This window comes from Notamacropus eugenii, chromosome 5 (assembly GCF_028372415.1).
Source record: "Notamacropus eugenii isolate mMacEug1 chromosome 5, mMacEug1.pri_v2, whole genome shotgun sequence".
NCBI lineage: Eukaryota > Metazoa > Chordata > Mammalia > Diprotodontia > Macropodidae > Notamacropus > Notamacropus eugenii.
Window position 1 is genome coordinate 4,899,151 of NC_092876.1, and position 20,263 is coordinate 4,919,413.

The 20,263-nt window shown below is 54.9% G+C and overlaps 1 protein-coding gene and 1 long non-coding RNA gene across 3 annotated transcripts; one reads left to right on the top strand and one right to left on the bottom strand.

The window, feature by feature from the left end:
- Positions 1-194: 194 nt before the first annotated feature.
- Positions 195-9,824, top strand: LOC140508205 (uncharacterized). 2 transcript variants are annotated; one of them, XR_011968333.1, is made up of 2 exons: positions 195-1,276; positions 8,174-9,824. It is a non-coding gene; the product is annotated as an uncharacterized lncRNA (long non-coding RNA). The 2 variants fall into 2 exon arrangements; XR_011968334.1 differs by having other exon boundaries at positions 195-582.
- On the bottom strand, positions 8,815-12,372 carry CLEC11A (C-type lectin domain containing 11A). Its single transcript, XM_072615977.1, has 4 exons — positions 11,668-12,372; positions 11,027-11,195; positions 10,520-10,711; positions 8,815-10,330 (listed from the first exon to the last, which is right to left on the bottom strand). Exons 1-4 carry the CDS (start codon positions 11,812-11,814, stop codon positions 9,876-9,878), a joined length of 963 nt encoding a protein of 320 aa, XP_072472078.1. The 5' UTR covers positions 11,815-12,372; the 3' UTR covers positions 8,815-9,875.
- Positions 12,373-20,263: the final 7,891 nt, after the last annotated feature.

The following is a 20,263-nucleotide window of genomic DNA, read 5'->3' on the forward strand; positions in this document are numbered from 1 at the left end:
CCCCCCAGGCCCAGGCGCACCCCCCGCCTCGGGGCAGGGGCAGGGGGAGGGGGCTCCCCCAGGACCGTCCTCGCGTGCCCACACCCTTGGGCTCTGGGCAGAGCCTCAGGTATTTCTCCAGAATCTCAGGGGTGTCTCTCTGGCGTCCCTACAAGGTCTCCGATGTCTACACAGGCGCTGGGCGTCTCCGCAGGGTCCAAAGCTCCGCCCCTCGCCCGTCTGTCAACGGCGCCGGCTAGCAGGGTGTGCGGTGCGCAAGCGCACGGGGAGGGGAAGAGGGGCGGGGAGGGGCTAAGGGGCGCGGCGCACGCGCAGTCCCAGGAGCCCTTAGCTCTCCTACTGCACACTAGGTTGGGGGTGGCGGCCCCGCAGCGGCAGCGGTGGAGTTTGCGCATGCGCGAGATACAGACAGCGGAGGGGGGAGGAGTGCAGCCACGTGGCAGCCCGATGGTTGCGGGACGCCCTCTGGTTGGCGCACTCTGTGCCTCCCACCGCCCATCCGTCCCGCATCTCTGCTCCCACGCAAGTCTCTGGCTCTTCCTGAGCCTGTTTTCCCTTCTGGGACACGGAGGATCCACTCAGGTAACTGGAGTTGCCCAGCCAGTGTAGACAACAGTCCACACTTAGACGGGAAGCAGAGGGCTGCCCCCTCCCCCCTGTAGCAAAGCCCAGACCAGTCACCTGGGCCGGCCAGTGTAGACAACGTCCGTTACCCGACGGAAAGCCCAGTCTCCTCCCCAGCCCACCTGCGGATCCTGCTCCTTCCAGGACGCAGCGGCCTGCCTCCCTTTCCGCCTCCTTGCTGCCTAGACCTCAGGTCCTTCACCGCACCGCCCTGAACTGTCTCCCAGCTGCTTCGACCCCCATGATCAGCGTCATAGTCCATTGGGTTCGCGCATCACCGTCTGTAGTGAACCCTCTGGCTGGTCCGTCCCAGTCTCGGGCTTCCTTAGCACAAAACATCCTGCCAGGGACACGTCGGGCTCCTGCCGGGCTGGGCAGGATCTCTTCCCACCCCAAGGTGTGAATCAGTCAGTCAGTCAACAGGACTCCATTAACCCGAGTGAGACCGTGACAAAGTCGGACGGGTCCTTGTCCTGTCGGAGCTCACTCCACCAGGGACCCACAGACAGGATCCGAATACACACGAAGCGAACCCTAAGTCTGCGATTTGGGGAAGGAAGTCCCTGGAGCTTGGGGAATCGGTAGACGTCCCCTAGAAGCAGGAGCATTAGCCGAGTCGTGGAAGAGCTGGAGGTCCCAGGAAGCGGGCCAGGTAGAGAGATATCCCTGGGCCGCTCTCAGTCAGCACCGTGTCCTACGGCTTTCCAGAGCTGGGAGGCCGCCGTATGGAGCCGGGCAAGGGGCAGCGTCAAGCGCCCTGGCCGCGCCTGCCCTGCGGGGTCGGACACCATCACCACCTCCTCCTCCCGCAGTCTCTTCCCTCTCATTGGCCAGCACCTCCTTCTCCCTGATCACCAGTCATAGCTCAGCCTGGTCCTTCTCTCTCCTGGCTCCCAGGGAGTCAGTGCCAATGATGACAGAGCCCTGCTCTGTCTCCTGAGCTACGGTCCTCTCATTGATCACGGGACATTCCTGAGTCAAGTCGATAAACTAGCTAGATGCCTACTGTGTGCCAGGCACGTACTAACAAGCCACAGACCTGTGGCCTGGACGTGATCGCCAGGGCCTTAAGGGAATCGCTCAGGGACAGTTCTGTAGGATCAGCGGGGGTAGCTGAGACTCAGATGAAGCCAGGCCCAGGGGATGATGGACATGAAGACAAAGATGCCTCACAGGCACCTCGAACCCAGCCCGTCCTGAGCAGTACTCACCAGGCCCTTGAGCCCTCCTCTCTTCTGACCCTTCCTGTTACCCCTGAAGGCACCCTCCTTCATTGCTTCCCCTTCCCCCAGGAAGCTCCCACAGCTGCCCATTGCTTTTAAAGTCTACATGGGGGCACTTCAACACCCTCTCAATCAGACTCGTCTCCTTTTGCAGACTCATTGTTCATTCCTCCCTCTCACAAGCTCTGGTTCAGCCACACTGGCCTTTCTTGTGTCCCCACACACGCAAGTCCATCTCCTCCTTCTCAGGCTGTTATTAATGCCTGCCTCCTTCATTCGGCCCAGCACCCCCTCCTACAGGAGCCTTCCTGGTGCTGCCCCCCCAAAAAGGTCATTTTGCACTTAGTTTACCTATATTTTGTGCTACACAAGAAACGGTGGAGACAAGAAAAGAGTCTGAAGGAGGGGAAGTGGGACGGTGAGCAACAGCCTGGGACCTTGTTAGGGCTCCTCTCCCTCCAGCAGACATCTTGGGGAGGGCCGCCTCTGCACAGATCAAGGGGAAAGGGCAAGCTGACCTCTCTGGAAAGTAAGCAGGGGACCCAGGGAGCAGCCTCAAACCCTGGACAAGTCACTTCAGTTCTGTCTGCCTCAGTTTCCTCCTCTGTAAAATGGGGATGGTAATAGCATCTCCTCCCATGGTTGTTATGAGAATCACATGGGATCACTTTGGTAAAGTGTTTTCCAACCTGTGTGTAAATGTGAAGACTCTGAGAAGACCTCAAAGTGCCCTATGTGGTTGGGAATCCTTAAGGGAGCCAGGACATTGTGGGGGCTGTCCAGTCTTCCTTAGGGGACTCTCCATCAGGGCAAACATCCAGGCACCTGGCCTGCCTGGCCAGCCCCTTTCCTCCTGCTGCTGCCCAGCTCCAGATTCACCACAATGAGCTCTTAGGTGCTTCCTAACATGTACCCAGGTGTTGGATTAGGAATGCAAAGGTCAAAATGAAGTCTCCATTTTTCACATGTCCTATCCTAAAACTGCCATGGAGTCTGCACAGAGGGCTGGTCCTGAGTTCCTCTTCTAGAAACTGGGCCACTGGAAACCCCATCATCTCCTTGGCTTTGGAGTCCACAGCTTCCTTGTCTTGGGGTCCACTGTGACCCAGCATCTCCTTTTTAATCAGCAGGCTACCCTCCCAACCCTGTGTCCTTTCTTCCTTCCTATCACCACTCCTTATCCCCAGGCTCTCCAATTCACTGTCCAATTCTGTCCCTGGATTGTTGATTTGTAGCTGCCTTTCCCAGACTCAGAGCATCATGGGAGGCAGGCAGTCCCTTCCCTGATGGGAAGCAGGGGTGTGTGGGGAGAAGCATTAAAGGGCATAATTTGAGAGCTGGAAGAAGCCTTAGAGCCCTCCCGGTCTAACCCCCTCATTTTACATGCAAGGAAACAGTCCCAGAGAGGTGACAGGATTCACTGGGGACCACAAGGGCATTACCAGAAGAGAAGGGTCTCTCTACCCGGGCCCTAAGTCTGCAGCCAGCACCCCTTGCAGGGCCAAGACCCCAAGAGAAGCTCCCAGGGGGCTCTGCATATTCTCCGCACCCCCTCGTATTCAATCCCCAGACACCAGCCCAGGCCTGGCAGGCTGACTCATCACAGGCACACACACACAGCGTGGCATATCCAGACACGTGCACCGCCCCAGTCAGATGGGACAGCACCATGTTGTGCCAGGACTGAGCATGCACACACATACACACATGTGCGTGTGGAACACCCCCACAACTCATGTATGTGTGCACTCACACATGCACCACGGTCCACACATATGCACAAACACACCACACCCATATATGTGTGCACCCACACAACACACCCCACCCATGTGCGTACCACAGACATACTACACTAATGCATGCATGCACATATAACACAGTGTATGTGCATACACATCACACACATGTGCTCGCACATACCACACATATATGCACATATTTATGCACACACCCCTCTACCCTTACCCTCCATCCTTCACAAATCCTGAGACCACTGCCCTGTGCTGTGCCTGTCATACACCCAGCCCAGGCCTACAATGGACAGAGACTGCTGTAGGCAGAGAGCTCCCAGAGCCTGCCCCCCCACAGAACCTCTACAGGCCCACAGGACTGGAGGGTGCCTCCCATGCCACCCGAATAAGCCCCAGGTCCCTTCATATCCATGCCGTGTGGCCCCCTGCCCTCCCCCAGATCACCTCCTGCTTGGCCTGTCTGTAGCTCTCTAGGATGGAGCTGTGAACTCCTTGAGGATAGGCAGGGACTGCCTTTGGCCTCTTTTTGTATCCCTGGTGCTTAGTCTGGCACAGGCCTGGCAAACAGTAGGTGCTTAGTAGCCATTTACTAACTGAGGTGAAGTGACCTGCCCAGAGAAGCGCAGCTAGAACTTCCTGACTTTGGGGCCTGCTCTCTCTCTACTCCATGCTGTGTCTCCCTTCTGAAAGCTCCTCCAAAAGACCTGGAGACCCCGCTCTGGTCTTCTTGACTCTGGGCTAAACCTGCCTGGGTCCTTCAATTAGCCTCCAAACAAGATGGAGAAATGGGAGAGGCCACTTGGGACAGGGTCTTTCTCTGCATCCCCATTGCTTAGCACGGCCCAGACCTCGTTGACCCTTCACGAATACTTGACTGACTTAGGCCTTCATGTCTGGCCTCAGACACTGCCTGGAGAAGTGCCCCTGGGCTCTTGCCTCAGTTTCTCCATCTGTAAAATGGGATTGTTAGGAGGATCAGAGGAGATCCTATTTGTAAAGTGCCCATAGTGGGTATTATATAAATGCTCATCCTCTTCCTCATTCCTCTAAAGGAATTGAGAAGTCCCCCTTCTGGCCTCCTCTAGCTTCCCTTCCTGAGGCCAAACAGAACAAAATGATCTCTCTGTTCTGGGAGAGCCCATCACGATCCCACCCCCAAGGTCATTGCTGATCTGTTCCCCCGACCAGGATGATCCTAGGCTCTGGGAACATTTCCTTCCTGGGAACCATTCTGAATCTCAGGCTCCTCTTCTGTGAGATGAAAGAGTTGGAGTCAATGGGGTCCGACAAGCTCCAGAGCTTGGGCAGCTGTGAGATCTTGGTGGAGTCTATTTCCTTTCCTGAGCCTCAGTTTTTCCCATCCATAAAATAAGAAGTTAGGGTCAGATGGTGTCTAAGGGCCAGCTCTTGTAACCTCAACACATTGACACGGTGAGGGAGAGAGGCAGGGCTGGGGGCCTCTGCACTCCCAGGCCAGACTCTAGGCAGAGGGATAACCCCACCCTGCCTCTGTTCTGGGACTCTCAGGGTCTTGGGGTTTGAGTGTCCAGGTCTAGAGCCTCTGGCTTGGGACTGTCTGCACCTGTGGGCCGGCTCCACTCCCACCACTGGCCTGAAGGTCATCCTGAATCACTGTCCCTGCCTCCCTGGCTATAGCAGTTCTCAGTGGAGGCTTGTTCCTGACCTGATCTCTGTGTGCAGGAATGGTCTCACGTTTGTACTGGGGGAAGGGGGGACCCGTGCTGAGGTCCTGGCTTTGAATCTGTGCTGCTGCTCACCTCCACAAGGGGCACATAAAAAAGCTAATTGGTTGGCCGTAGCAAATCACCTTACCTTTCTAGCTTCCCAATCTTCATCTGTGTTCATCATCATTTGCACAACAGCTTACATATGTTATTTCATTAATAATTCACTAATTCATTTCAATAACCTTGTAGATAGGTGCTATAATTATCATCCCCATTTTACAGACTAGGAAACAGATGAAGCTGAGAGAGTGATCAGGGTCACCCAGTGTCTGAGGCAGAATTTGAACTCAGGCCCAGGGCTCTATCCACTGGACCACCTCATCTCCTCAAAGTCGTTATGCAATGAAGAGGCTGGACAGGAGAGATGTCTTCTAAAATGCCTTCCACTGTCTATATCTTAGGATTCTACCACCTGGGTTCCAGAACTAGCTTTGGGGGTCTACACTTGTGACTTTGGGCACACATTGCTTGTGGCAGCTTGGTCTAGTGACTTTCACCTCTTTCCACCTTGGTTCCCCCAAATGGAAAAGGAAAGGTTGGACCAGGTTAGGGTCTGAGGTCCCTGTTCCCTATGAAATCACTTCTTCTCGCTCCCCACCCCACTCTGGGCCTCAGTTTTCCCATTTGTAAAATGTGTCCAAAGTCACCCAGTGAGTCTGGGGCTAAGCCAACACTCACACTCAGTGTTCCTGACTCCTCCTTTTCCAGAATCCATGTTTGGGTCTTCCAGGATAGTGTGGGCATACATTCCTATATGTGTACATACATGTGTGCGTGTGCATGTGTGCAAGAGAGGCAGAATTCAGACCCCACCTCTGTTCAGTCTGTGCCTGGCCCCTCTCCCCCTCTCCCGCCCTGGGCCTGGCCACATCCCCTGGAAGCTCATCGATTCTGCAGTGGGGGTTGTGGCTTCCGCCTGGCCTGATGCCTCCTTCACCACAACTCCTGGGGGACTCTCTGAAGAGGGGGGTGGGCGTGGAAGAGGTGGGCAGGGCGGGACTTTCCACGGCCTTCTAATCCTCAAGGATTCATTAAGAGCCTGCTCTGTGCCAATCCTGGGGGTGGGTACAGACACAGAAATGCCATGGTTCCCTTGGAGCAAAAGGACCTGGTCAAACCAGTCAGTCCATCCCTATCATTTGACAGAAGAGAAACCCAAGGGCCAGAGAGATGGAGGGAGGTATGTGAGGAGCTCCAAGGGCCACATGGAGGGTGGCAGGAACAGGGGTATTTTTCACCCACCTCTGACCTCCAAGTCACGGGAGGGTCTGGGATCCGAGATCATTGTAGGACTGGTGTAGGACTCAATCGGCCTGGGCCTGGAGCAGGCTCGTTGGCTGTAGGATTGGAGTCCGAGGAGAGGTCCCAGCTCTATTTCGTGGCTAGCAAAGCTGAGCCCTAAGGCGGGAGAGGATTTCCGATTCCTCTTCCTCCACCCTGCTCTGGATCGGGCTGCACCACCGCCCCCAGGGCCTGCTAAGTCTTCTGCTGCAGCCTTGGAGACTCCAGCGGTCTCCCTGACCCTCTGGGCAGCTTTCCTCCTCTGCACTCCCGGAGGCTGATCACAACCGCTTTGCAGCTGCTGATGGCGGTGCCTGGTGGCCCAGCTCGATCCCATGTAACCTAAGGGAGGGATCTTGGAGTTTCCCTCCTGGTCCTAGATGTGCAGGTCCCCAGCGCACCCTTGACTAGTGCAGTTCTTTCCTGGGTGGGTGGTCTGGAGTGGCAGCTGGAAAGTGGAACCACCACAGGTTTGGGTTGAATAACTGCCTTGTGGGGCAGACTGGATCTTATCTGTTCCCATCCCCTTCAGCAGGGCTTCTTGTGCCCTGCCTCCTGGGCCCCTGACCATTCAGGACGCCCTCTTTGGGCCGTGATCCAGCGTGTCAGCGGTCTTTCTAAAATGTGGGGCTCGGAGCTGACCACAGTGCCAGACATGGAGTCATACTGGTGGCCATACCCTCCCTGGACCCTCTGCATGTTGCCTAAGATTGTGTTAGCTCCCCGGGCTGTCAGTTCTGAGATGACTCTCCTGGAGCTGGTGGGAGCCCTTTGGGCAGAGCTCTTGGAAACAATCAGGTCATTCAGCCAAGTCCCAGCTTGTGGGATCGGCACCCTTCTCTACAGCTCATGCCCACTTCCCACCTCTGAAAACCAGCCTGAGCTGAATTACAGGGAGGGGGAGGGGGCTCCTAATGGATAAGCATCGGTTTTTTGTGGATCAGCCCAGGCCCAAGGCTCCAGGAAGAGTTGTCTTGGGGTCGAGATTGAAACTCAAGCTCCAGGCTCATAAAATGTCAGAACTCAAAAGGGTCCCGTTTTGCTACAGCTGCTGGCCGGCAGGGGACAAAGCTCAGAACTAGGTTCCCGAGCCTTGGGGGAGAGAAGACTGGGTGAGAAAAGGACCCAGATGTGTTTGAGGGAGGCTCCCTTGGGGGTCAGCACCAGGCCAGAAGTGTGCCCCAATACCCCGGGGATAGCTCAGGGCTTCTTGCTCCGGAGGAGTCTCAGGCCAAGGCCAGGCAGAACACTTACCTGGGTGGGTTGGAGATGGGGGCAGGATGCAAATCCCTGGATGTACTAGGCTGGTGACACTTCCTACACTTTCTATCCTGGCCAAAGCCCCAGCAGTCCTACCCTAGTGTGAGAGGCCTGGGGGCTTCAGAAAATAGAGGCAGCTGGTCCAGAGAGAGAGAGAGACTCAGAATTGGGGTTCTTTACCTGGGGTTTCTGAGCTTGTTTTTAAAATAATATTTCAATAACTGTACTTCAGTTTAATAGGTTTCTGTTGTCATCTTGTGTGCTTCACTTTATACATTTACAGCTGCAATTCAGAGCAAAGGTCCCTAGGCTTCCCCAGCATTTCTACTCTAGAACTTTCCGGGTCAGATTGCTGATCCCCTGGGGAAGGATGTAGTGCCATCTGCTGGAAGTTATGGAGATAGCAGCGAGATGAGGAGGAGAATGGAGCCTGCATTACCCTCAGAAGGACAGAAACACACCGGGGGACCCCTGCCCAGGGAAGTGCTGCAAGTGACAGAAGCTGGACAGGCTTTGGGAGGCAGCGGACTTCCTGATGGGTGTTGTTCTCTCTGGGCACCAGTAAGACCCCTCCTGCCTTCCACAGGCTCCCAAATATCCCAAGCCCACCTGGAACTCAGCTCACCCCTCCAATTGTGTTCCCACGTTTGTAAGCAGATGGGCTGGCTGGCTGGGTCAAATGCTAACATCCCCAGCTCATGGGAGAGGGTGATGAGCAAGGGAAGGGAGGTAGACAAAATGCCCAGGGTCTTCTAATCAGGAAGGAGCCTAGGTCAGTTGCATCCTTGTCTGTGAAATGTGTATCCACCAGAGAAGAGGAAGCCCTTGGAGGGCAGGGACTATTTCAATTTTGTCATTGTAGAGCCTAGTAAACAGTCAGCCCTTAATAAATAAATGCTGGTTGAATTGACTCCGACTCACCACTTTGTGCCACTTCTTTCCGAATTTTATTTCACAAAGGAGGAAAGAGGCTGGAGGAAGGAAAGGATGGGGGGAAGGTCACCCAGGGAGTCTCCCGACTCCCAGACCAGTGCCCTCTCCACCCTACTGGGTTTCCTTCTCCTGCCTGGTCTGATCAAAGCCCATTTCTGTCCTCAGCTACATACATTTTGGTGAGCTTTCAGTGTTTTCCTCACCCATGCCCGCCTTCTCCAAGCCCATCCTGAGGGGGAGAGCAGATAAAGGGACAGGAGGGAGAAGTAGCAGGGACCTGGGTGGGGGGAAAGGCAAGGAAGGAGCCAGTCCTTCCTGGGAAACCTCAGAGAAGGGGCATCCCCATGATTCAGCCCTTGGGCAGTGATGGATGGCAAGATGGAAGGCACCTGCTCAGACTTGAGTGATAAACTCCCAAGATCTCGTAGCTGGGCCCTCACAGGTCATCTCAGCCATCCAACAGCTGAACATGAATCATCTCAGATCCTTCCTGACATAAGACCATCCAGTCTCTGCTTTCAGACCTCCAGGAATGGGGAGCTCACTAGCTCCCAAGTTGCCTTGCTCCATTGCTGGAGGTCAGCTGATATTTTCTGGTTGCCTTTGTGGGTCCTGCCCTTCATCAGGCTCCAGGTCTGGGAGGAAGGAGATCCATGCCCTGCCAGGGGAGGGGGTCAGGGCTGCCACACAGGGACCCTCTGGGCTACACCTAGTAGTTCTGACCAGGAGCTCCAAGGGAAGGTCCCAGTGGGGAGATGGCTCAGGTGGGATTGAGCTGGGTCTTGGGAGGTGAATCCTGGAGCTTCCCTTTAAAAGAAAGGGAAAGCACCCCTCAAAAAGGGAGAGAAGACCTTGGGCAGCCGTGGGGTACTCTGGGAAAAGCTGGGTAGTGGCATAGGAAAGGCTATATTTCAGGGGATTCAGAGGTCATTGAGGAAGGTGTTGGGGAGAGTAAGAGGCTTTGTAAGAGAGAGGGAGGGAGGGCACTGGGAAGAGATCCCAGGAAAAGGAGGAGAGATGGGGGAGGATACAGAGAGTAGGAGTCTGTACCCTTACTGGGGGAATTCACAGACATAATAGAACCGTCTCTCACAGTCGTGGTCCCACCATGAGCCATCATCCGAGGCCTGGGCTACACAATTCTCTTGCTCTCTCCCATTGGGTTGGTCAGGTCCCAGGGCAGGGTGGCCAGGACCATTGGGAGTAGGAGCCCCTGGGCCGCCCTCAAGCGGGGCTCGATGCCATGCGAAGAAGGAGACCCGTTGGCTGTTCTCAAAGAGGTAGAGGCCCTCTGCCCTCCGGTCATGAATGCCCAGCCACACGGGCCAGTTGTAGGGAGCCAGGGCAGCCTTAAGGTATCGGGTCAGGCCTTCCATCTGGGCCCGATCAGCAGGCATGGCCAAGCTGCCCCCACGGGCCCCACAATGGGCATGAGCTGCACTCTGGGCCTGGAAATCCCGGAAGAGGAGGAAACACTTGTGGCCCAGGCGGAGGCCTTTCAGGCAGCCTGCAAGAAGCAGGTGTGGTGTTGGTCTGGGGGTCCTCTCCAGCCCCAGCTCGGGCTACCCCCTCAGACCACCTCTCCCAATTCTCCACCTGGCATCCCCCACTCTCTTTCCCACCAAGGGCCACCCAAGGCCAGGCACCCCCCATCCCTTCTGCTCTCTGGCTCCCCCTGGTCCTATCCCACACTCACCCTCCAGGCGCCCTCGATCTCGTCGTCCCTGCTTCTGGGCTTCCTCCAGGGCCTCCAGGGTTTCCCGAGTGTCTCTGGCTTCTTTCCTCAGCAGCTGCAGCCCCCGAGATAACTCTGCCACCCGGGCATCCAGAGTGTAGAGCCTGACATGCAGCTGATGCAGGCCAGAATCCAGCCCTGTTAAACGACCCACTGGGGAGGAGGAATGGAGATGGGTCCTCTGAGTGAGGGGGGCAATGGGGCACCGAGAGGTGGGGGCCCAGGTGTGGGAATGGTCAGCAGAGATGGTTCCAGGTATTGTCAAAGAGGGAGAGGCCAGTGGGTTTGAGGGAGACTTGAAGGGGGTTCATTGGCTGGGTTTGGTCTCTGGTTCAGTCCAAGCATGCTTCCTCGGAGAATGAGGAGGGGCCTGTCCAGGAGGGAGGCCCAGGTTTGGAGGCTAATCCAACCTCTCCTTGGCTGCAGTGAGGTCTCAGAGAGGGGCCGCCCTCCCCTCCCATTACTCACAGACGTAGGAAATCGCATCCTCTGGTGTTGGGGACGGGGCGAGGCTGGGGCTGGGAGTCAGGGGGGTGTCTTCTTTGTCTTCCTCTCCCCAGGGCCCCTCTCCCTCGGAAGTTCCAGTGGGGCTCTCTGGCCCTTGAAAAGGGGACAGCTCCAGAGCCTCTTGTAGGTGCTGGTGGCCGAGGGGTCAGGGTTTGACCTCAGGGTTTGCAGTCCCCTTTCGTCCCAACACCACCTCCTCCCTCCCTCAAATCCTTCAACCTCTCCTCAGACTCAGTGACACCTCTGGCCCCCTAGAACTTTTCTGTCAGCCTCCACTCCCCTGATCTCATCTCTGAATTCTTCCTTATCCTTATTCTCTCTACTGCATAACTGCTCCCCATCATGATGACTGACACTTATATGGCATAAAGGGGAAACTGAGCCCAAAGGGCAGAAGTGACTAGCCTGGCTAGTAAGCTCCAGACACAGGACTGGAACTCCATTCTTTCCTGACTCCCATGTCCAGGCATCTTTCCATCATGCCCAGCTTCCAGCTTCTCCCTGATCCCTCGTCCATCTCCTACACTCATCTCCCTCCTCTCCCTCCCCTTTCTCCATCCCCCTCCCCATGCCCAGCCCCATGTTCCTTTTATCGTGCTTACCTTAAGCAAAAGAGACTCTCTCTCTTGTTCCTCTGCCTGGGCATCTGGCCTGCTTTCTTTCTCCTTCCTCCTCAGACCCCTCTGGCCTTTCCCAGCACAGAGGGACCCCAGGGCCAAAAGGGAGCCTAGGACCCACACCCACTGCATGGCCCAGAACCTTCTCAACACCTGGCCTCAGAGGTGAACTTTCTTGTGCCCTGTCTCTCTCTCTTAATGCTTCACTTTCCTCCCTTCCTTCCTCTTTCTCTCCCTCCCTACCTTCCACTTTCTCTCCCTCCTTTCCTTCCTCTTTCTTTCTCTTCCTTCCTTCCTTTCTTTTTCTTTCTTTCTTTCTTTCTTTCTTTCTTTCTTTCTTTCTTTCTTTCTTTCTTTCTTTCTTTCTTTCTTTCTTTCTTTCCTTCTTTCTCTCTTTTCTCCTCTTTTTTCCTTCTTTCTTTTCTTCCCTGCGATTCCCTCCCTGCCTGTTGGCTCCCAGGAGGTCCTGCCGCTGTGGCCGGAAACCTCTAACGTTCCTTAGCTAAATTCCCCGCCCTGGGTCCCCCCCCCCAACCTCCTCCCTTCTTACTTCCAAGAGTTCTCCGCCCTATTCTTTCCATGATCTCCAGCACAAGTTCAGACTAGGCTGGAGAAATGGGCTCCTTAGGACTCATATATCCAGGGCCCCCAGTTGCAGCCCCTCCTTCCCTCACCATGGAGGCCCCCTCCAGTCCTTGCCTCCCTGGAACAGAGGCCAAGGTCCCCTCCCCCAAGCCCCTCCCCCATCTGTCTGGTCCCAGGCTGTGGTGGCAGTGAGCCTGGTCCCTTTTCTCCAGACATTTTGGAGTTTCATTCCCAGAGGGGATGGAAGGGGCCAAGCCAGTCTGGGCTTATTTGTTGCTAAATTGCTGTTATTATACAGTTGAAGCCTAGATTGGAACTTTCTCATTACAATGGAGCCCACCCTGCCACCAGGGGTTTCTGGGACCTCTTTTGATCCCCATGACTTCCATCAGGAGGGATGGATGGGCTTGGATGCTAGTGGTGGGAGGACAAGAGCAGGAAGAGCTCAGGTGACTGGGCCACAGAGGGGAAGTGGGGGCCATGAGGGTAGACTGGAGCTGGGCTCCCCAGAGGGACTGGAACTGGGGCCCAGGTGGCTGGGCCAGAGGCTGGTGTGGGGAAGGGCTCGACTCAGGGATCTTTAAAGGGTGTTAGAGTCAGAGGTCTGATTACTTGGGTCTCTGAGGAGGAACAGACCAGGGCAGTTCCAGTGGTCTGGGTATGTGAGGTGGGGAGGATTTGATATGCTGAGGATAGCTGCCAACATGGATAACATAAGTGGGATCCCTAAAGGTCTTAGTGGTCTAGATCGATGAATTAGAACTGCTAAGATGACATTTAATTGGTTCAAGTCTGAAGTTGTTCCCTTGGGTTCAGAAATCAGCTCACCCCTATAAAGTGCGGGAGGCACACCCAAGTTCACAGTCCTGGGGAAGCACCTCCGGGTAGCAGACAATGCCCTCAGAGGAGTGGGCATTGGCCTGGGCGGCCCAGCAGTTAAAGCCCTCTTGGAGTTCATAGGCAGAGACCTAGTCAGGAGCATGCAGGGCTGGTCAGATCACATCTGGATCATAGAGTTCAGCTGGGGGCACCATAGTTTACGAAGAGTATTAACGTTCCAATGCCGAGGGCCTGACCAGGGAGGAGTCGAGTGATGCAAGACCATGGTGAAGCCTGGTCTTTGAGCATATGAAGGGTCATGCTTGGTCAGCTTGGCTCCCAAGGGCAGACCAGGAAGTGGTGGGTACCCTGGACACCTGGATCTCCCAGGGAGCCTTAGTGCCTATTCCGAAGGAGGCAGAGACAGGAGACACCTCCATTTTGTTTGGGAGAGGAGTTGAGGCTCATTGCCTAAATCCCTGGGACTGGAACTCTGGGTCTTAGGCCCTTAAATTCTTGAGTATTTGAGGGGGACTATAACTGGGGGACCTAGCTTCCTGGGGCCCCTCTAAGCACATACATTCCTCCAGTGCAGCCTGAACCTCTGCTTGTGTGGGGGTTTGTGAGGGGAAGGCATTCTTGGGAGGCAGACTTCAGTTCAATATCAAGAAATTCTTCCTTATTTAGGAAAGACTGTCCCTGGGTTAGAGGTGAGTTTTGATCTTCTCTTGTCTGAAACCTGGCCTCCACAGTGCTTCTGGAGCCCAAACTGTCTCTTCTCGCACTGTCTGCACTGCCCCCCTTCCCCCCAAGCACCCCTGGAATCACCATAATCCCTACTAAATGGGGGCTCTCTGAGGGCACGGACCATTGTGTTTGTATCTCCGGCAACTTAGTACCGAGCCTGCCGGCAGTAGGTGCTTAACAAACCTAGTCATCCCTCCCCTCTCTCTCACTTTCCATTTCTGCCTCTCACCCCTTTCAGTTCCTTTCTCTGTCTTGTCACGGTCTCTGTTACTCAAAAGTAGAGTAGGCTGCCCCTGGACACAGTGAACTCCCCATTATTGGAAATTCTCAAGAAGAGACTGGAACACTACGTGGCAGGGACAGTGTGTGTGTGAAGGCGGTCCTGCTCAGCCTGGACTTCTCACCTCCCTTCCAGCTCTGACAGCTTCTGTGATAGCTGGAGATAATAGATGCCAGCTCCCAAGTCCTACCACTATCCTGAGTGTGTGTACTGTGTGGACCTGTGTGAGAGAAAGAGACAGACAGAGACAGACAGGGAGACAGGGACAGACAGAGACAAGGGGAGATAGGGAAAGAGAGACAGGGACAGACAGAGGGAGATAGGGACAGACAGAGAGACAGAAGGAAGGAAAGAAAGGCAGAAGAAAAGAGACAGAGACCAGTCCTTTGTCTCTCTCCAGTTTCCCTACACCTTGTTCCTCACCATGTACCCTTTAATCCAGTGACACTGCTCCTTTGGCTGTTCTACAAACAATACCTCCACCTCTCAGCTCTGGGCAGTCTCTCAGGTTGTCCCTCATGCCTGGAGCTCTCTCCCTCCTCTGCTCTGACCATTGAAGCCAGGGAAGTCCCATCTCCTACAGGAAGTCCTCCCCAAATCCTCTTTTTCCAGTGCCTTCTCTGTTAATGATTTCCTACTCACCCTGTATAGTGAGTGCTTACTTAAAACATGTCTGTTTGCATATTGTCTTCTACCTTAGATTGCAGGGTCCTTGAGGGCAGGCAGTGTCTGGCTTCTTTTTGTAGCCCCACTGCTTAGCACAGTGCCTGGCACATAGGGGTTTAGTAAACGTTTATTGATTATTTCATTGACTGAGATAGAGAGACAGAGAGCAGGAGCAGGGTGTGTGTGTGTGTGTGTGTGTGTGTGTGTGTGTGTGTGTGTGTGTGTGTGCTGGACACAGGAAAGATTTGACCCAGAACAGATAAAAGATCACAACATTCACAAGTACAATGTTGAGTCTGTACTTCTGTGTGTCTGTGCTTCTATATGTTGACACCTGTAAAATGACGTGGTTGGATCCGATATCTGACATCCCTAATGTTCTTTAATGTTCTAAATGCTGTGTGCATGTGTGCCCTATGGCTCTCTGTGGCTTTTGTGTGTCTATGTGTGGCTGTTTGGGTCTATGGTGGCCACACCCTGGTAAAACAATCTCTCCAGATGTTGAGGGTAACCGAGAGGACTCAGACCCTTAGTTGAGTGAGGGTAGTGTCTGTCCCAACCATGAGGACTTCCCCCAGTAGAATAAGAGGATGAGAACGGTTTGTTCCAATAGCTAGGAAGGCAATAGTAGCAGGCGCTGTGCAGCGTTCAGAGCTTGCTCAGACGCAGAAGATGTCAAGGTCATCCACTGCATCCCAGGCCATCGCCAGGCCCAACTTTTGTCCTCCCACTGGACTTTGGTGAGTCAGGAAGGAAGAGAGAGTGAGGCTGCTGACTTTGTGCAGCTCTGCCTCAATTGAATCCAATTCACTCTCAAGTCAAGACATGACCTGTGATGTCGTGGGTCCTCTGAAAGTCAAAGACAAATGACAGTTTATGAAAGTAATGGCTGCAAGTTGTGTAGTATGTGTGTACAACTGGTGCATGTGAACATACAATGTGCATGTAGAAGGCACATATGTATGGGGCTTCATATAGGGTATGTAATCAGGAAGAGAAAAAGAAGCGAGAAGTCATCAAACTCATGATGTGCCCGTGCTGTAGTGAGAGCAGAGGATTCAGAAAGAGGCCAAAGACAGCGCCTGCCCTGGGGAGTTTACAATCTGATGTGGGAGAAAACAAGCACACACATATACAAACAAGTTCTAAATGGGAAGTCATTAATAGGGGGTAGGTGCTGGAAAGAAGAAGGGCGAGGAAGGCTCCTTGTAGAAGGTGGGAATGTAGTTGGTACTTAAAAGAAGCTGGGGAGTCAGTATGTGAGGAGGAAAGAGAGCACTGCAGGCATTTGGAACTAGAGAAAATGACACGAGTCAAGAGATGGAGGATCTTGTTCATGGAACAAGCAGAAAGTCAGTGTCGGGGGACTGGGGTACAATTTGGGGAGCAAGACCAGAAAGGTAGGAAGTCGAAATCAGGAAGAGCTTCGAATGTCAAACAGAATGCTTGATATTTGTTCTTGGAGACAATAGGAGGTCTTGAGTAGAGGGTTGAGGGTCTGCCCTTCCTATCTAGACAATGTGGCGGGAGGAAAACTTCTGGGTTTTAGTTGGATCAGAGATCTCCAGGAAAGCCACTAGGCCCTTTGGTGAACCTCATGTGGAATGTTCATGGTAGGAGTGGACAAGGTCACATGAGGATGGCTTCGATCTGCACTGCTGGAGAAAGTAGCCACTGTGCCTTTGGGTGTGATGGGCTTCTTCAGGCTTTCCCATCATCCATTCAGTCCTGTAACAGGAGCTGGGATTCCCAACAAAATACAACAGGCAACCACCCTTGCCCCCAGCCAGGTGGGGTGTGACTAAGTTGAAATCGAGGGCAAAGCGACTCGCTGGAGGATTGACAAGAAATGCCTAGTTCCATGTTGGTTGGTTGGTTCAGGATGGTGAGTCCTGGGGAGAAACATTTGCTGTATGAATGATTGATCCAGAGGTCTGTTGAATCCTCGTTCAAGTTCTTCCCTTGACCCTCCACTTTCCCCTGTGCCTTCTCCAAGGTTGTTAATGTGCTTGGGTACTGGTGGTGCCCTTACCACCCATGCTACCCAATTCTTGTCCGTGACACCTTGAAGGCATTTCGTCTTGCTACATTGTCATGGGAAAAATGCAGCAGCCTGCTCTGTGCCTCGCGGAAATCTCTCCATCACCCTTTGGACCACCATTGGGATGCTCCCAAGTTTTATAGCCATCTAGCAATCCCTTATAAAAAAGGAAAGAAAGCAAGGGAAGTAGGAAGGAAGGAAGAAAGGGGGGAGAAAGGAAAGGAAAAAATGAAGGAAGGGAGGGAGAAGAGAGAGGAAGGAAGAAAAGAAGGAAAAGAAAGGAGGAAAGGAGAGAAGAATGAGGAGAGAGGGAAGGAGGAGGAAAGGGGGGAAGGGAGAAATGAAAGAAGAAGGCTCTTTGTACTGGGAAGCAGCCTGGGGCTATAGGGATGACTGATATTCTTAACAAAAATATGAGAATGGACCCACCAGGTAGGTTTTTGCAAGCAGTTCTGTACAGCAGACAACATCTTGTCACACGAGGTCCTGGAAGGTGCTGAGCATGCAAGAACCCTCTGTATTTCCCATTTGTTGATTAAAAAAAAAAGGCTTATTTGAGCGGGTCGAGCAGCAGCAGCCTAGAAGTGCTTCTGTCACTCAGTCAGTTAGTCCAAACTCAAGGTTGTTAAGTGCCAGCTGCTGCCATTTGTGGCAGGTGCTGGGTGAAGTGCTGGAGGTCAAGTCCAAAGCGGGAAACAATGCCACTTGTTCTAGTGAAGGTTGGAGCAAGCTGCACATGTCAATATACACAGGCGAGCAGAGAGTGAATGATTCCAAATACATACAAAGTAGTCACACTTGAGATACTTTAGAAAGGAGAGTGCCAGTGATTGGGAAGGGACCTGGGAAGGCTCCATGTGGAAAACAGAAATGGCGCCTGAACCAAATCTTAAAAACTAAGGGAGAGACTCCAGGATGTCAAAGTAAGGAGGGAGGGCATTCTGGTGTGTCCGATAGCTGCAAAGACCCGGGGAGAGGAGACAGACATTCATGTGTGAGGACTGAAGAGAAGGTCAGGTAGGCAGAGTCTCAGAATGGGAGGGGAGGGGAGGTATCTCTTATGCTCAATCTATGTTAAGGTCATCCAAGTTTCCTTGGTAAATACAGCTCCAGAGAGAAGTCTGCTTAATAATCACTGTGATTGTGGCAGTCCAGTGAGTCACAAAGTGGGATGGATGCTTAACCAAGGTGTATGACACTGTCATGGAGCATGTCCACCCTGACAAGGTCCAGATGGAAGAGGTGAGGTCCTCCATATTCTGGTGGCTTGAGGACCACAATGTGCCTCAGTTATTCCTGGGCCACCTCCAGAAGATCCATAGTTACTCCAAAGCACTCAGTCTCCCAATCCCCATACTCCATATTCGCCAGACAGCCTCCTGGCAGGCACATCAGTACAGGGGGTTAGATCTGGGCTGGGGGGCAGGAATCAGCCTGGACCCTGCCTTGGGGAAGCTGGGCAGAGTGGGGATACAGAGGCACCAAGGAGACAGCCCTGGCCTCATTCTGGTAAGAAGCTATATACAATAGGTACCCAGACAAGTAGAACACAAGATAAATGTGTGTGGTGTTGCAATGTGCATGCACCTTTGGGTCTGAGTAGGAATATATATGTACCTGGGTCTGCATGTGAACAAACGTGTGTGCCCATATGTATGTGAGTACAAGTGTGCTTAGGCCGGAGGGGGGTCAGTTCAGGATGGCTGGCCTTCAGGTGGGGAAGGGGCGGGTCTGAAAGGGCAGGGCGGGGCTCAGTTGTTAGAGGGAGGAAGTCAGCCGCCCCCCACCAGTCTGGACGGCCAAGGGGTAAGGGAAGGGCATCGGAAGGTGGGGGGGTCCGAAGAGGAAAAGGAGGAGAGGGTGAGAAGTGGAGGGCCTCCTAAATCTTCGTGGGTTGGCTGGGGAGTAGGGGAAAGAGGGATCTGGAAGGGGGGACAGGGGGAGGGGCAAAGCCTCAGGTGGGCGGGTCACGGGAGGGGGGGACCCAGTTGGAGGCGGGGAGGGAACGATAGGGCTTGGGGTCCCACTAGCGAAGAGGAGGGGCGGGCGAGGTTTGGGGGCGTGGGGAGGGGCGAGGTCTCTTCTGCCGGCTGGGAGAGGGAGGGAACGGAGAGGGGGAGGAGAGAGAGACACACTCACACGTTCGGAGAGGGAGAGAGGGAGAGACAGAGAGAGAGGGAGAGGGAGAGCAGGCGGCAGGAGAGAGGGAGCAGGGAAGGAAGGAAGGAAGGAAGCGAGGAGGAAGGAGCGGGAGGCGGCAGCGGCGGCGGCGGCTGGAGGAGAAGGAGGAGAAGGAGGAGGGGAGGAATCCCGAAGCCTCCGCCAAGCCTGCCAGCCGCGAGGGGGGCGGGGAAGGGGGGAGCCCGGAGCCCACCCGGAGGCGGACGAGGGGGCGGCCGGAGGAGGGAGGGGGGGTTCTGCGGATGCCCAGGGCCCGGCCCGGCTCGAGGGGGGGGTGAGGTCCCCGGCCCTCCCCTCCCCCCTCCCCCTCCGGGGTGCAGGGGCATGGCCTGAGGGGGGGTCTCTGTCTTCGGGGGGGTGGGGGGTGGGGAGGGAGGGGGGACAGGGGGCCGCGGGCGCCGCCGACTGGGACCCAGCAGCCCCGCCGGTCAGGTAAGCGGGACTGGGGGCGTGGGGGGGGGGGGGCTGGGGCTTGGAACATGTGTGAGTGCGGATAGAAGGGATGGGGGGTGGGCGCTCCGAGCTGTCTTTAGCCGCTGCTTCCCCCATTTGGGGGAGGGGGAGGGCCTGGGTGAGGGGAACCGTTGCCGTGGGCAACGTTGAATTGGGTTACGCCCCAGTCCCCGGTGCCCTGTCCCAGATCCCGAGCCGAGCGGGAAGGGGGTTGGGGCCCCCTTGGAGCCCGTCTCCCCCAAACCCTGGCCTTGCTGCTCCACTCCTACCTTCCTAGCCTCCTGGGTTTGGGTGCTCCTTCTCCGGTGCTCCCCCACCTTCCCTGGCCACTCCCCCATCCCCCTGGTGTCCCTCACCTCTCTCATCCCCGGTCCCACCATCTCTCCCAGCGCCTCCGTCCCCCTTGTCCTCTCTGACCCCATCTGTCTTTGTCTTCTCTGGCCCAGCGCCCCCACCCATCCCTCTTGTCCTTTCTCCTCATTCCCTGTCACCCCCTCTCTCTTATCTCCGTTCCTCGTTTTGTCCTCGGTCCCCTTTGTTCTCCCTCCGTCCCGGTTCCCCTTCCTCATTATCTCTCGTCCCTTCTGCCCCATGTTTCCACTCCCTCATCCCAGGCCCCTCAGAAGCCCTCACCTCATGCTCTCTGTCCGTGGTACCCCCTCCCCTCCTGCCGATGAGGCCTGGGCCTCCATGCCCTTCCTCTCCATCCTCAGAGAGGTGCCTTCTCCTGAGCCTCCCCCCTCTCGTCCCCACTGATCTTTCCCGAGCCTCCCCCCCCCCCGTCTTCCCACTGTTTTCTGCCTCATCTT

Excerpts from the sequence above, each read along its gene's own strand:
- CLEC11A (XM_072615977.1), bottom strand. The coding sequence starts at position 11,814 with ATGCAGTGGGTGTGGGTCCTAGGCTCCCTTTTGGCCCTGGGGTCCCTC. Across the intron at positions 10,712-11,026 it reads GGATGCGATTTCCTACGTCT|TGGGTCGTTTAACAGGGCTG; the intron begins GTGAGTAATGGG and ends CCTCCTCCCCAG. Across the intron at positions 10,331-10,519 it reads AGATCGAGGGCGCCTGGAGG|GCTGCCTGAAAGGCCTCCGC; the intron begins GTGAGTGTGGGA and ends TGCTTCTTGCAG.